The sequence below is a fragment of the Tursiops truncatus genome, chromosome 5 (assembly GCF_011762595.2).
Source record: "Tursiops truncatus isolate mTurTru1 chromosome 5, mTurTru1.mat.Y, whole genome shotgun sequence".
In the NCBI taxonomy this organism is placed as follows: domain Eukaryota; kingdom Metazoa; phylum Chordata; class Mammalia; order Artiodactyla; family Delphinidae; genus Tursiops; species Tursiops truncatus.
Window position 1 is genome coordinate 42207066 of NC_047038.1, and position 17597 is coordinate 42224662.

Consider the following 17597-nt stretch of genomic DNA (forward strand, 5'->3'; position numbering starts at 1 on the left):
TTGTTGAACACATTAGTTATTTTCAGCATTTATAATCTTTCTCAGGTCATCCTTTTTAAAATTAGGATGACTTTGTTCTTTCTATGTTTTTTAGTCTTTCTAGGACTTCACTGTTGCTTCCGTAAGTCTTTGCAAATTTCTGGGTTGAAGAAAATAATAAAATATTAGAATATAAGAAATTACAGTTTTTCCACCATTGTGTTCTAATTTTTGCCTGTTCATTTTTGTTGTGGGATACTGTAATCTCAGTTTCTGAAAGCCCAGTTAGTTGATTCTTTGCCACATATCTTTCATACTTAAAGTAGATTTGGGTAAACTTTTCCTGATAGAGATTCTTACTTTTATGAAATATCTTGGCTGTTTTCAAATAGCCATGTAGTAATAAATGTTAGTTACATTGCCATGATTTTCCATATTTTTTTAATGGTAATCAGTGTTGGTGCATTTATGGTTACTTTAAAATGGTTTCAGGATTTCCATTTAGTTTTTGAACCAATGGCAGTTTATGTGAACACAATTTTTTCTAATATCCCTATTTCAGAAGAATGCCTGAGTGTTTGTCTTATCAGATTTGTTTTTGTTTTTTTCAGAAGTCGTATTTTAATCCCCACACTTTACTTAATGGAATTATCTGTATGTTTTTAACATGAACCTCTAGGTTTCATTATCCAGAAAGTGACTTTTGAGATGTCATGAGCTCTTTGCCTGCTCAAGGCTATTTTGTGCTTAGTGATTTAAAAATCATGTGGGATGCAGCTGATGCTTAATAAAGTATAACTTAGTTAACAGTTTTAAAATAGCTTTGCTGTTTTCTTTGCTGAAGTAGGAGTTTGTTTTATGATGAAAGACTTGATATGCAAAGGAAAATAAGGGACCTTATAAGTGGGCATCTCACTATTTCAGTTGGATGTACGCATTAAAGCTAAAGATATAAATACATGCAGCTTGTTTTTGAATAAGAGTTATCAGAGTTGACATATAGTAGTCACTGATATTTATTGAATAGCTTGCTTAAATGTTTTCTCCTCATACCTTAAATATTGTCCATGGCATTGACAGTTGTGTAGGATTCTACATTAATTTTGCTGTGCTCTAAAGCAAGAGCATACTCTTTGGAATGGAAGTAGTGGCTGGCCAAAAAAATAAATAAATAGAAGTTGTGTGGGAAATATCATTTGGGTGGTATTAATAGTCACCATTAATTGAGTTCATAGGTTGACTAAAGACGGGGCATGATCTGATTCTGTTCAGAAAACATCAGCCTGAGAAGATAGCTCTGAACCATAACACATTTTCTTTGCAAGAATTTAAGTTAAATAGAATATAAAGTATCTAGAATATACTCCATCTTAGAACCTATATGATACAGGATACCTTTTGAGATTTTTTTGCTCAATTACATGAACAATTTTTGTCTTGACAGTTTCCTTTTTAAATTCTATTTTTTTTAATATTTTTTATTTTATTTTTTTGGCTGCGTTGGGTCTTCATTGCTGCATGCAGGCTTTCTCTAGTTGCAGCAAGCAGGGGCTACTCTTCATTGTGGTGCGCGGGCTTCTCATTGCCGTGGCTTCTCTTGTTGCGGAGCACCGACTCTAGGCGCATGGGCTTTAGTAATTGTGGTGCACAGGCTCATAGTTGCGGCTCGCGGGCTCTAGAGTGCAGGCTCAGTAGTTGTGGCGCACGGGCTCAGTTGCTCCACGGCATGTGGGATCTTCCCAGACCTGGGCTCAAACCCGTGTCCCCTGCATTGGCAGGCGGATTCTTAACCATGGCACTACCAGGGAAGCCCCTAAATTCTATTTTAAGTACATTTTGGAGCTTTGAATATAGTAGTACTTAATCTTTCATTGTGTGGTTGGAGATTGAAGTTGATAGCAAGGTCACATTAATATCTGCTACTTGTCTCAGTTTAGTTACTTAACATTTGAGTACCTATTCCACGGAGGATTCTGAGAAGGCTTTATGGTCCTTTATAATTACCATTTAAAAGTGCAGTCTTTGCCCTCACTGAGCTAAACTTAAACATTTTTGCAAAGTTTTTATGGTAAAGATAAAGTACTATTCATTCAACAAACATTTGAGAGCTAGCTATTTCCATAATTAGAAGGTCCCTACCCCTAATTAGCTTAGAAGTGTAGTGGCAGAGGCAGGAAAACCAAAAAATTAGCTATGAACAAGTACAGTAGAAACACAAAGGTGGACATATTTGCTCATTTTTGCTCTTCTCTATTCCGGTTTTATTTATTATATACTACTTCGAGTCTTTGCTTTTCTATTATTTCTATTATTCTTAAAGTGGACTTTAGGCATTGGCTAGTTCGACATGATTATTTTATTTTTTAGAAGATGGAACAGAGCCTAAAAAGGTTTGGTAGCTTCAGGTTAAGAAGCTCAGTGCTTCTTAAAGTATGGTCTTTGGACCAGTAGTCTCGGTATCACCTGGTTACTTACTGGAAATACAAATGCTCAGGGGCTACTCCAAACTTACTGAATCAGACTGTCGATGAGTCCCAGCAACCTGTGTGTTTAACAAGCCTTCCAGATGTTTCTGAAGCATATTCAAGTTTGAGAACCACTGTTATAGCTTAGTGATTCTCTGTGCCTCCCTCACCAATCAAGATCATTGTTCTAGTGAACACCTGTTACTGATGGGTGTGTTATATCTCAGTAGTCTTTAAATAAAAATAAGTAAGGGGTACTAATGTAGGTAATTAGTGATAAAACTCCAGTAAGATCCTCCAAGTCTAGCACTCTTTCCATTCACTGTTACTTTTCACACTTTCAAATACTTTGACAGCAACTTGTTTAGTCTACAGTAGTGATTCTGTCCCCCTAGCTTTAAAAAGCTCCCAACCCTGATTTAAACATCAAAGTAGAATAAAAAATCAACATATTCTCAGGAAATCTTCTTATGTTTTTCCTCAGCTTTCTAAAAGATTGGTTCTGGATCTTCTCTGGATTGTGGACTCCTTTGGAAAACTAATGAAAGCCATAAACCTTTTCTGAAAAAAAATATGTGTACATGCATGTACAGAACATTATATATACTCTCACAGATTTCATGGTCCTTCTTGAAGCTCAGAGACCCAGGTTAAGAAGTGCCTCATTCTGATTTCTGTGGAAACGTTTTTTCCACTTTTCCAGTTCTTCCCTTTCCTTTTTCTATGTTAATCATTTTTTGAGAGTTAAAAATGGCCTGCCCTGCCTCTCCTTCATTTACATACACTGCACAAGCACACATACACGCACATACCTAAATGAGTGGGGGCTGGCACTGACATATTTTGGGAATAGACTGCTTGGTGATTTGAGGAGCACAGGCCAGGGCTTGCTGTAATGGTTCCCTATATATGTATTTGTTCAAGTATATTGAGTATATATTGAGCAGAATACAGTATATATTCATGGGCATTAAAGAATCAAATTCCTTCTAGTAAGCAAGTTGAGGTATATAACATACAGCAAAGAAAACTTCCAGCTACACACAGGACTTTGCTCTGAGACTTGATGATATAGGAAACTTGCTGCAATGAGAATTCTTTCACCCTTTTCTCCCCACCTTCCTTTTTTGCAGGGGTGGGTAGAGGGTAGGGAAGATTTAGAAATGCAGAGGCCAATATGTGAGGATTTCAGAGAGCAAGATTTAAATATAAGTATTCTAGATGTTAGTCTTGGTTCCAATATTGGTATTTCATGTTTTTTATTTTTATTGTTTAAGATGTTTATGCATTCATTATTATGAAATTCTGACTATTAAATCAAATAACATATGATGTTTGATAGATGTTTAAAGTATGGTGCACTATGGAATTAAGCCCTTTCACCTCAAATGTTTATTTTTCAAGTGCCAGCATCTGAATTCCTAGATATATGTGAAAAGTTTAAAAGTTAAATAACAACTAAAAATGCTTTCTGTGCGTATAGCATTTCAGAAATGTTTATAAGTTGAGAATGATAACAAGAGAAATTATTTTACTATATTGCATTAATACTGCCAATGAAATAAGATTGCTTTTGATATGTGATTTTGGAGGTAAATGTATGAAATATATTGTCCTCCAGTACAAGAGATATTGTAGCTCATGGGATCCTTAGTTATTGGTATTGTCTTGGGATGCAAACTGACTAGTAATATTATATTAGTCAGATGTCCTCTTTTATGTAAGAAGATTTAGATAGTATTTAATCATCACTTTCTGAAAAAGTTGCGTAGATTATATTCTTTTTTTTCTTCTCTTCTAGGATCGAAGTAGAATGTATGACAGTTTGAATATGCACTCTCTGGAAAATTCCCTTATTGATATTATGAGAGCAGAGCATGATCCTCTTAAGGGTAAGTGATTTTTATTTTCTTATATTATCTACCATTTTGTCTGCTTATCATTTTTCACATGAAAATGAGCACTAAGTAACACCTATCTCATCTATAAAATTCTGTTTGTTAATAAGAACCCTTGTTTTTATGAAAGGTCATACTTTTTCCTTATTTAGCTTTATGTCAGTTTATACAGCGAGAAATGTAAACCTACTCTCTTGACTTGTTGTTTAAGAAAAAGCCACTGTTTAAAGATGCTCGTCTGTTCACCAAAGGATGAAGAATGGATCTAAAGGTGTTATAGTCACTATTCTAGAATTCTTTCAAATACAGAAATATTAAAAAATAATAATAACTTTCTTGGAATACTTGAATTTGCAGTTTACAGTAATTCCATCCTAAAATTGTTCTAGGTTAGCTTCCCTTGTCATTTTTCGTCTACCTGTCATATCATAGGGATTTGAAAGTGTTTCAAGGTAGAGAAGCTATTCGTAAAAGTTGGAGCAGATTAGGAAAAAGAATCAGCCCCACTAATCTTACACTATCAGTCTCATCACAGTTACAGTTAACTGTATCTGAAGAAATTCCGTTAACATACTTGTTTTCATTTGTCTGCACATTACATGTTAGTAATTATTTTATATTTCTTCATAAAAAATACCTCCTTGCCTTTTACATTAGTGGTGAAAATCTAGCAAATGGTGTGAACTTGTGATGAGAGATGTTAGTTGTCTGTTGCTGCCTAATAAACAATCCCCAAACTTAGCAGCTTAAAACAATAAACGTTTATTACCTCACACAGTTTCTGGGCGTCGGGAATTCAGGAGCAGCTTAACTGGTTGGTTCTGGCTCAACATCTCTCATTGAGTCAAAACCACGGGTTACTTTGTAATCTTTCCGTCTTTAATTCTGTAAAGCCAAGAATTACCTTACAAGAGTTAGCCTAAAAACTCTAGAACTTCAGAGTTGGCAGCAAGATGATGGCTGTGGCTCAGTTGGCAATATTGATCAGATATCTAAACATTTTTGTTCTGATTCTGGATTTTGCTTGTGAAGGAGTTTCTTGTCTATTTCCTTTATTGTTAGAGAAGCTCAGGGGATCATTGGTGATTGTCAGTGATGTGTGATAATGTTAATTCTGCTCACAAACTAATAATGATAGTTATATTTTGATTTTTGGTTTTCGTTTTTTTGAGAGCGGTTGCTTCTAACTAAAATTCAGCCTAATTTTTTGAGTATCTGTAGTTGAGGGCTTGTTTTTTTTCACTGTTATCCCGACAGTTCCAGTGGCATTTGTCTTGGATCCACTGTTTAAGAATAGAAACCGGCAAGCAGCTTGTGATTATGAAGAATTTCCCTCTGTTTATTTCCTTGCCTTCTGTAGATAGAAAACCCTTAGAAATTCTAATACAAGATAAAGTCAGTATTAACTGTTACCAGTGAATAATTAAAACTTTTTCATTGTTGTTTCTCCCAGTCTTCCTTAAAAAAGCCCTTTGAACATGTTAAGAGAAAACATTATCTCACTATTAATTATCTCAGTTTTTCTTTTTTTTCTAGCCTGTTATATAATAAAAGTGGAGGAAAACCTAGAAAGAAGACTTTGAAAAAGAAAATGGAAGCAGCATAAGGCTAAGAGGAATTTAGTAATTAAAAACCTCAAGTTAATTCAGAATTATTTTGTTAGAAAAATTATCTTTGGATGTGGGAAGGGGAAAAACATGCTTATCACCACCTTTAGGAATCATCTCTGTTTCTAATTGGAGTATTTTATGTTCTACACTTATTATGACAGGGAACAGAGAAAAAAAATAAAAGAAAAAAACATTTTGAGAATGCTTCTCCACATAGAATTAAGAAATAAGACTGGTACTTCTGCCAAATTGCCATCATATACCTTTTAAAAATTATCTTGATACCAAGTGCTTCCACTTGTTTTTTTCTTTTATTACTAGTACAAATTTCCCTGCCTTCTGGGATATCATACTGTGTATCTTCCTCCCCACACTCTGATCATTACACATCTTCTTTGTGCTGGGCCTCAGTAAAATCTGCGAAAGCAAGGTTATGACAAGTAGGTGAAACCAATCCCTGAATTTGCTTCTCCTCCCTTCCATTCCTGATCTTTAGGTCATCACTTCAGCCTCTATCCCATCTCTCTTATCTTTTCATCCCTTTCAGAAAATTCTATTCTCTATTTAATATAAGGAAATTCTTTTCTTTTTTCTAAAAAACAGAATATATTTTATCCTTCTAAAATATTTTCAAAAAAACCAACCATTTGCTTTGTCTTCCTTATGGGATCTAATGAACAAGGAGGAGGGAGTTGTGGGGTAAACTTGAAAAAATAAAAATGAATTTCTTATTTCCCTTTGTGTTAATGGTGAAAGTTTCTAGAAAATTTTCTGTATGAACTTGAGTAACGAAAGATTATATTATTTATCTATTGCTGCATAACAAATTACCCCCAAATTTAGTAGCTTAAAGCAGCAATAAACATTTATTGTCACATGCAGTTTCTGTGGGTTAGAATTCAGAAGCACTTTGGCTGATTGGTTCTGGTGAAGATCTCAGGAGGTAGCAGTCAGGATATCAGTGAGGCTGCAGTTATCTGAAGGCTTGACTAAGGCTGTAGAACCCTTTTTCAAGATGGCTTACTTATGTGGCTGACAAGTTAGTGCAGGCTGTTGGTAGGAGTACTCAGTTCATCATGTGGACCTCTCCACAGGACTGCTGGAGTGTCCTCAGAGCATGGTGCTGGATTCCCCCCAGAGCAAATGATAAAGCTCAAGGTGAATGCCCCAGTGTCTTCTATGATTTAGCTTCGGAAGTCTCACACCATCATTTCCATGACATCCTACTAGCTACATAGGTCAGCCCTGCTCAGCTGGGGAGTAGTCTGCTACTCAAGAGCTGTGGCTACTAGGAGGCAAGGATCAGCGGAGGCCATCATGGAAGCTGCCTTCCACAGAGATGAAAGGCAAAAACTAAATTTGCATTTGGTTCTACTTCTCTAAAGGAAAAGAGAAAGTACTTCAGGTAAGAGTTAATGTTGATAGAAAAGCAATCAAGCAGCTCTCCGGAATCCAAAGAAAATCTATGGCAGGTTACTGACATGACTGATAACTGACTAATTATACTAACAGAAGGACCCTCCCACCCCCACTTAAGCCCAGAATGCAAGCCTGATGGTTTTTACAAGTCAGTAGGTCACTGTTTAATGTTAAGTTCTTTATAGTCAAGCATAGCAGGTGGAAGGGTCTTGTCGAGGCTCTAAAGATGTGAAGTGATGGCAACCAAAGATGGGGCTCTGAATGTATTTTATTCCACTTTTGTTCCTTTTATTCTACTTTTGTACCATGCAGTGTCCAAGACCCTGCTGTGCATTATGTGAAACAGACATGGTCTCTGTTCTTGTGGAATGTACAGCCTAAGGGGGAAAGAGAGACTTTATATGTGTAATATACATAGATACATAGAATATACTAATATAACATGATGTATACATGCAATACATGCAGATTATGTATAGATATAGCTACAAGTGTTAGAAATAGTATAGAGAGAGGTTATAAAGTGTTCAAGGAGGTAATAAGTAGAGGTACCTAACGTAGCTATGGAGTAAAGAAAGCTGAGACCTGAAACCTGAGCAGCACAAAGATGAAAAAATATTGGGGGGGAAAGTATCACCTAGACAAAGGGACCAGGTTGTATTTAAGAGCTCATCACAACTGAGGAACTGAAAGCAGACTGGTCCTGGCATAGATTGTTCAGGGCTTCCTGATGCTGGTTGGGTATAACACCGCTCAGCCAGTCCAAGGGTGGGGGGGAGGGGGGGACTGCTGCCTTTTCCTCTGTACTGTGAACAGTAACACACTGTTTTATACTTTCCTTAGTACGAGTGGCACTGACTGATCTGTTTTATTTATTCTGCAGTGGTTTCTCACCATGAACCTCCTATTTTCTGATGACTGTCTTGATTTTTGACAAATATTTTCCTTTTCAAAGAAAGGACAAATATGAATTCTTTTAATGGTTAAAGTAAATCATGCTTTGCCAAGTGCAGTTCTGTGATTCTGCAGTTTTGTGTTTGCATACCTATTTTAAATAATCTGTGATCTTTTTATGTATGTGTGGGTCAGTGCATTCCCCTTTAAACAAAAGAACAAGACAGCGATTATTGTTAATCTCTCTTCCCTCTCTGCCCTCAGCAATTTACAAAAAAGGTCTTACTGTGTAAGCATTTTTACCAAAAATTGCTTACCCCCTCCTCCAAAGCATAAGGGAGAACAAAAAAATTTAATTTAAGCGCATAAAAGATCATTTGAGAACAGTAGGAAGAAATGTAGCTTATATAACAATCTTAGGAGGATCTGTCTCAGCAAGTCACAATGCCTTTACTAATGTTCCCTGAACAATTCAGGGGAATTCAGGAAAAAGGATTTAGAGCGTGATTTTACAATACCAACATATTTTAGAAGTGGATGCCTTTAAAATGTTTTTATTTATTATGTGTTTTTATATATCTAGCATCATTTTTATTACTTGACTGCTAAACTCCTATTCTAAGACTCCTGAAGTAAAACTCTCTGCTTATTTTAAGGAAAATAACCCCTGAGAAAATAAGGAATGACTTCTATAAGGTGCTAAGTGGTCCTGGTAGTACCAAGTAAATTCTTGCTGCATTTCTTCGAAGAAGACACTTCTCTTTTCCCTCTGATTCTCTTCTCCTGCCTTAGTATAAAATTGAAATACAGAGTCACAAAATAACTTGTATAAATTTCTAAAAGTCTGGTGTGAGAACTTACATTTTGAACTTAAGAACTTCTAAGCTGGACAGAGGTTCTCAAACTTGGAGAACATGTTTAACGGGCAGGTTTCAGGACCCTGCTCCTAGAGATTGAGCATTGCAGACTATGTAACGAGAGTACACTTTGAGAAACTCTCGTATAGGAGAACAAGATCAAGGAGATCTATGAAGAATTTTTAAAATTTTAGTGGAATTTATTAAAATACATCAGAGTGAAAAATAAAACTGATACCAATAATATCCATGCCAAAGTAGTTACATGGCTCCTCTTAAACTGCCCTAGCTTATTCACTCTGACAGAGAGAGGCATGCATTTCTCAGAACCAGTTTTGCTTTTCTTCAGCCACTTGTGGTTCCTGAGTCAAAATTTTCACAAGTACCAAAAAAAGTATACGACAAAAATCATTTCATTAGAATGTCTTCAAAAAAAGATAATTAAGGATGAATTGCTATGTATGCTTGAAATTTTTCAATAAAATGTTTCCTTTTGTTTTAAAAAGGAGCAAGTAGAATTTACATATTCTTTTCCCTTTACTTCATTGATTTTTTTTCTTTTTCCTGTAGATCACTGGCCTTTGATAAAGAGAAAAAAATCATTATCTTTGGAATAAATTATATTTATATAGAAGCCATATACATTTTATTATATGTATTCTGACTTTAAGAGATATCACTGTTGTGACATACCTGATACCTTTACCCCCAACTACTCAGAATTTAGTTCATCTTAAGGAAAGTACAATTTACAAGAGTTTACCTTCTGTCGTAATGCCTGCAGATTGAAAAAGAAATTTTGAAAGTGTGGCTGTAAAAGTTCTTGTTTTAGAAGACTTATTTGAAATATGGTATCATGGATAGAGATTTTAAATTTTTATTTCTTTTTAGATATGTGTCTTAATTAGCAAAAATATTATTAAATTTAGAGTATAGTTGTTATTTCTTCCAAGCATCTTTGAATATTCAACTAAATGATCTGAGTTACATCAGACTGCAGTTCCTTTTTTAAAAACTTAAACCCATCACACAGAAATGACAATGAATTTTCTTAAAAATCACATTTATTCAGGGAATATATGTGTTCATTAAAAGCTTGTTATTCACACAAAGCATCTTTCTTAGAACTTTAAACATGGGCTTGTAACTCTTATTTTTAAATTGAAAATAAAAACAAAAAGAATACTTTCTATATAGAACTTGCAGTGATAAAAGCAAGTATATGGGATAACTAGGCCTATGAATTTTAGCTGCTTATGGTATTTGAAAAGGATCTGAGAATCTCTAATGAAGGTTTTTCCTCCAGAGTATAGGACTTTATCCTTTTGAAAATGTTTTTCTTATTACAAAAAGTAGTATGTATTCATTAAAAGAAATTTGGAAAAACTCGGAAAACAAAAGTTTTGAAATCATCAATAGTTCCACAAGCTAAAATAACCACGTTCGATATTTTTGGTGTAAAATTTTTCTAGTCTTTTCTTTTAAAATATATAAGCATAAGATATTTGAGATGTTCCAATGTTTACCTTCCCTCCAACCAGGTTAGCTTTTAAAAACTTAGTTAAGAAAAATATATGTACATAGATTAAAAAGTGAAATAGTGCCATAAGACTTACAGAGCTAAAAATAGAAATCTTTTCCCTCATTCTTCTCTGTTTACTTCTGATTCCTGTTTCCTAGATGTAGCCACTTTCAACTTTGTTTTACCAATTAGTGTATGTTTTATATTTCCTACATTTTAGGTATTATCTTTTGACTATCTACTTTAACTTACCCATACCCCAACATTCTCCCTGCTCTGTCCTCTCAAAATTATTTTAGGACCACTTTTGTTTAAATTAGAGGGTATATTTACTATGATAATACAGATATTATTCATAGGTGTACTTCATATGTTTTGTACTATAACATTTTCTTTTTCATATAACTTTCTTTTTCCTGGAATTAATCATCATCTCTTTTGGTTTGTTTGGTTAGTTTTCTAAGTACTAGTCACTAATTCATCCCAAAATATATTTATAGAACACTGAAGCTTCTCTCAATACATGTAAAAACATCAAATAGTCATTCAGATTGATTTTTTTTTTTTTCCTGCTGTTGTAGGTATCCTTGTAGCCCACCGTAACTGTCATTTTGGGACTTTCCTAATCCCAGGAATTCCTTTTTCCTTGGGAATTCATGTCCTGATCTCCATGTGCTTTCTTAATGGTTTATGCCTTTGTTTTATTGGGCCTGTCTTACAGAACCTTCCTTCAGACGGGATATAAATTTTGAGACTTGTATGTACGAAAACATGTTTATTCTACCTACATAAGATGATAGGCTGGTGTGGAATTATATATTAGTAATTTAGAATATTGAAAGCAATGCTTCATTACTTCCAGGGCTACTGTAAATATAATACCATTATAAAACCTGTTCATTTGTATGATTGATTGATTGTCTTATTTTCTGTTTTTAAATTTTTGCTTTTTTTACTGGAAGCTTTTAGAATATTTTCATGCCTGTGGTTCTGAAATTTTGTAATAATGAATGCAGGTCTTCCAATGTATGGTGGTGGGGAAGGGTTTACCTACCTGTCTTCTTCCCTTGTCTTCTTTCCTTTCTTCCATCTTTCCTTCCTTCCATTTCATTGTTTTATTTATTGCACTGCACATTCATTGAGCCATCCTATTTAAGAGATTAATTTCCTTCAGTTCTTGGAAATTTACTATATTTCTTTGATAATTTCTTCCCTTCTGTTTTTTATGTTACCTCTTTCTGAAATTCCTGTTCTTGAAATATTAAGTCTCCTATACGCATCATTTGCTTTTCTAATTTCCATTGCTTTATCTGTTGTTTTGCTTTTGGAAAGGTTTCCTCATCTCTTATTTTCAACCCTTCTAATGATTTTTTTATTTTAAAATTTTTCTCTGAACAACTTTTAAGACCCTCTTTAAAAAATTCTGAAAACGTTCCTAGTTTTATTCTTTGATCTTATTTCTCTGGAGTATTTATCTTTAAACACTGTATTATAGTTTTGAAGATTATTTTTCCATTTCCTTGGATTGTCTGTGCTTCTTTTAAGTTCCTCTTTTCTATTTGTTCGTTTTCTCATGCTGGAGGCTGTCGTCAAATATCTTATGATCCTTTGCTGTCCATTCATTTTTTTTTTTTTACATCTTTATTGGAGTATAATTACTTTACAATGGTGTGTTAGTTTCTGCTTTATGACAAAGTGAATCAGTTATACATATACATATGTTCCCATATCTCTTCTCTCTTGTGTCTCCCTCCCTCCCACCCTCCCTATCCCACCCCTCCAGGCGGTCACAAAGCACCGAGCTGATCTCCCTGTGCTATGCGGCTGCTTCCCACTAGCTATCTACCTTACGTTTGGTAGTGTATATATGTCCATGCCTCTCTCTCGCTTTGTCACAGCTTACCCTTCCCCCTCCCCGTATCCTCAAGTCCATTCTCTAGTAGGTCTGTGTCTTTATTCCTGTCTTACCCCTAGGTTCTTCATGACATTTTTTTTCTTAAATTCCATATATATGTGTTAGCATACGGTATTTGTCTTTCTCTTTCTGACTTACTTCACTCTGTATGACAGACTCTAGGTCTATCCACCTCATTACAAATAGCTCAGTTTCGTTTCTTTTTATGGTTGAGTAATATTCCATTGTATATATGTGCCACATCTTCTTTATCCATTCATCCGATGATGGACACTTAGGTTGTTTCCATCTCCGGGCTATTGTAAATAGAGCTGCAATGAACATTTTGGTACATGACTCTTTTTGAATTTTGGTCTTCTCAGGGTATATGTCCAGTAGTGGGATTGCTGGGTCATATGGTAGTTCTATTTGTAGTTTTTAAAGGAACCTCCATACTGTTCTCCACAGTGGTTGTATCAATTTACATTCCCACCAGCAGTGCAAGAGTGTTCCCTTTTCTCCACACCCTCTACAGCATTTATCGTTTCTAGATTTTTTGATGATGGCCATTCTGACTGGTGTGAGATGATATCTCATTGTAGTTTTGATTTGCATTTCTCTAATGATTAATGATGTTGAGCATTCTTTCATGTGTTTGTTGGCAATCTGTATATCTTCTTTGGAGAAATGTCTGTTTAGGTCTTCTGCCCATTTTTGGATTGGGTTGTTTTTTTTTTTGTTATTGAGCTGCATGAGCTGCTTATAAATTTTAGAGATTAATCCTCTGTCAGTTGCTTCATTTGCAAATATTTTCTCCCATTCTGAGGGTTGTCCATTCATTTTTAAAGATAAGACAAAAATGGTGATTGGAAACTGTGTATGTAATTAGGGCTTATAATCTAGCGAGCATTACTGTAAGCCAATCATGGAACTATCACAATGTTTGTATTCACATCTTTTCTTTTGGTCTGTGGAATGAACCTGGATGTATGTCTTCCATTCTTCTGCCTGGGAGCTGTATGCCTGTCTACTACTAGCCTTCTTAGAAGAGCCAAAGAAGGGGCTGCGTGTCTCTCTGGTTCATGCAGAAACTGACAAGCAATCATCAGCCTTCCTGTTTTCAGTTCTACTCATATTTACTCTCAGTGATAACCAGAGCTTCTTATTTCTGAACCTTTCCAGGTTTCTGCTATAGTAAATGGCTTGTTTGTTGATAATCTTCCCCAGGCACACACCAGTTTTGCTTTCAGTGCTTTCAATGATTTCTGGTCTCCAAAGTCAGCTACCACTCACCCATTCATGTTCATAGCTTTTGAAAATGTTGATATGATTCTTCTGTGATCTCTTCCCATTCCCTTTGTTCTAATGTGCTATCATTTTAGTGGTTTCAGAAAGCAGCAGAGATGAGCACATGTGTTCAGTCCTCCATGTTCAGCTGGAAGTCTCTGTAACTCCTAGTCCACTTACTCCTTAGTGAAGCCTCCCTAACACTATAGTCAATAGTAGGTTACTTTGGTAAAGATTGTTAAGGAACTATATTTGTTTTTAATTTGAGCACCTTTCTCATTTATTTTTGATTCAGTCAGGTTTTTTTTTTTTTTCAGTGTATAGAACTTTTCACATGATAGTGTGTCATGGGAGCAATGACCACTTCTGTTTTTGCTTTATTTTTAATCAGCATCTGTTTTAGTGCCAAGCAAATAGAAGGGGCTCAATAAATTATTGGCTGAATGATTAAACATTTTTCCACAATAATTTTTTATCATTATTTGTTTAGAACTTTTAAAATTATTTACACACATGTAAAATAGTTTGTATAACCATTCCCCTATAGTTGGACATTTAGGTATTTCAATTTTTAAATAAAACTCAGTGAGCTCTTTCTGAGTTTATATACATAGAATAAACTTAATACATTTGTTTTTGAGGCTCTAGATGTATATTGCAACTTATTTTTAAGTTTTATGCCAGTTTATACTGCCACTGATGATGTTTGATTGCCCATTTGTTATTCTTAATATTATTTTTGTTAGTAAACCCTTTTACAGTTTAAAGTTTTGTGACCATTAGTGCAACTTGATTTTAACATTAATTGCATATATCAGTTAGTACCAGTTTTATTGAAGTAATTTTACGATAATACATTATCTTACCAGATGATTAATGACTTTGGTTTAGCCTTTTGTGTTTTTTTGTCTTTCTTTGTGGTTCTACTTTACTTGAAATAAACTTTTTGCTATTCTATGTTCCTTGATGTTTCTTAATATATTTTCTGGTATTAATTGGATAAAAGTTTAAAAAGTTATAAATAATTATTAGGTGAAAAAATTATGATGAGATCCTGAATTAAGAGTTAGTTAACTTGATTAATTTTCCTGGAAACTAAAGTAGATTGATGGCTTTTATTAGAGGTAGTTAAGGAATGATTCTGTTGCTTTCTTGGGATCTGGATCTAAGGGTATTTTCTCCATTTGTATGATCTTATTCGTAGGCTTTTATGAGGCATGCATTGAGATTTGGGAATGAGGTCAGGAATGACTGTCCTACCCGTAGGATCTGAGCAGAGATTGGAGTTATTCAAGGTTGGTAATGACCACATTCTGAGTGGCTTTTACCAGGCTTCCTATGAACCATTTTTTTTTTTCTAATTAGATTTCAAAGTAAAGGTGAAATGTAGATAATGAAAAAAATATGAGAAGAGTGTACCAAACCAGTGGGAGCAATGCTTTATTTAAAGCATATAAAAAGGAATTTTTCATATTAGAATTTTTCATTTGAGGGTGTGTGTATGTGTGTGTGTTTAATATATGTATACAGTATATAACATATCATTTATTGAGCACTTGTTATATGCCAAGCACTGTTCTGAGGACTCTACATGTATGTATTAACTTATTTAATTCTCACAACTAAGGGTAGATATTTACCCTTAATTTACAGTTGGATGACTGGTGGCTTACTAACAATAATTGTCTAAGCTTCAGTGCTAGTAAGTGGTAGAATTTAATAGCTCTTGAGTTTGTGCATTTAACCACCACACCATACTGCCTCTCTTACTAGTTGGTTTAATGTTCTAACTCAAACTCTTTATGATTCTAATATGTGATTTAAATGTTTTTTTTTTTCCTATTAAAAGGAGTTGGCAGAATGTGTGGCATGTTCTTCAGCAATTTTCTCATCAATAATGAGGCATCATTAACTGTGAATATTGGGGCTTTGGAGATCATTTTTTGGATGTATTCATTAAGAAAAAGAAAACAGTCGTGGAGAAGGGAAAAATTAATCTTGGCAAAGAGCAAAAAGCAAGACTTGTCTTTTTCCCTCCCCTCCCCATATTTAAGGGGTTTAGAAATGAACTGATAAAAGCTTGTTCTTTGATCTTTCCATTCACTGAGACAATGTCCTTTCCATGCCCCCACATACAAACATATATTTAGGTACTGTGCTTTAGATTGAGCTTATGTTTCACATAACAGAATGAGCTATTTCATTCATCCATTTAATAAATATTTGAGTCTCTTATGTACTAAGCTCTGTTTTAGATGCTAGAGTAGGGAATAAAAAAGACAAAAAAAGACAAAGTCCTGCCCTTATGCATCTGTTTGAATGAAGGATAGAGACAACAGGAATCAGTGCTATGAAGGAAGAAATATAGTGTCAAGGGAATAGAGAAAGAAAGAAGCTGCTGTTTTAGACAGGATGGTCTGTGATGGCATCTCTTAAAGACCTAAGTGAAGTGAGAGGTGCAAGCTTTTGTCATATCTAGGCAAGTGCATTTCAAACAGAAAGGAGAGGAAATAATACGGATCCTGAAATGGGAATATGCCTAGTATGTTTACGTAATAGCAGAAGCCAATGTGGTTAGAATGGTAGAGCATGAGGGGCCAGATATTTATTCTAAGTGTGGGAGGGTTTTAAGCAATAAAACAACATGAGCTGACTTACGTTTTAAAAGGATCACACAGACTGCTGAATGGAGACTAGACAGGTTATTCTGGCAGTCTGAAGAGATGGGGATGGCTTGGGCCAGGGAGACAGTGAAGGAGCTGGTGAAGAGCAATCAGGTTGATCTGTATGTTGATAATAGAACAGTTGACAGATTTATACACAGATTAGACAGTGAGGAGAAAAGGTAACCCAAGGTTTTGGGATGAGCAAACTAATGGAAAAAAGTGCTATATACTGATCTGCGGAAATATGGAGTTGAGGTAGAGAGTTGCAGTTGCAGTCATCTGCTTGGAGATGACATATGAAGTTTTGGTAGTAGATAATATCACATAGAGAGGCAGCGTAGAAAGGGAAGTCCAAGGAGTGAACGTTGGGGCTTTAGCATTTAAAGGTTGAAAAGAGGAAGAGGACATAGCAAAGCAGACTTCAGGAGTGGCTGCTGATAGAGGAAAACCAAGAGAGTATGGTATCTGGGAAAGGAAATAAGATGATACTTCATCAAATGGACATTTTCTTGTTAACTAGAGGCTTTAAATTTGAGAATACACAAACATTAAGAGATGTTGAGGAAGTGATTGCTTCATTTTATCCTTTCCAATTCATATATCTGTAACTTAAAAGAATGTTTAAATCCAAGGAAAAAGTGAAATAAGAAATGTTATAATTTTATCACTATTTGGTAAGTTCTTTTTATTGGTAGTAAGTAGTTTAGAGAAAGAACTCATATGTTGATATATATCAATAAATGTATATATGTGAATAGTCTAATATTGGCTTAACTTATTGAATGAAGGTCTTTAAATACTGCTTTGTTAAAATTTTAGTAACTGGTAATTTGTCTTTATAATTGGTAAGTTGTATGCAGTTGTCATATTTCTCAGTGTTTTTTGATGCTCTAATATGCATCTGAAATGGCTAACATGAATTGTTTTTTTATATATGTATTATGTATATTAAAATCATAATAGACTAATAAGACAATTTTTGAGACTGTAGGTCCTCTAGTTATTCACTGACACCTAAGAATAAATATATATTTTTCAAAATTGTTTATTTTAAATTTTATAGTATTTTAATGTAAAAGAAAAAGTACCAAGAGGTAGTATATACC

General features: G+C 34.6%; 1 protein-coding gene across 19 annotated transcripts in view; it reads left to right on the forward strand.

Annotated features, from left to right (window-relative positions):
• The window catches only part of CPEB2 (cytoplasmic polyadenylation element binding protein 2), a 64232-nt gene that overhangs the window by 9974 nt on the left and 36661 nt on the right, over positions 1 to 17597 (forward strand). For all 19 annotated transcript variants that reach the window (XM_073805052.1, XM_073805055.1, XM_073805057.1 and 16 more), the window contains one exon: positions 4246 to 4336. In XM_073805052.1, coding sequence (XP_073661153.1) covers positions 4246 to 4336 — 91 coding nt within the window. The remainder of the gene's footprint in view (positions 1 to 4245; positions 4337 to 17597) is intronic.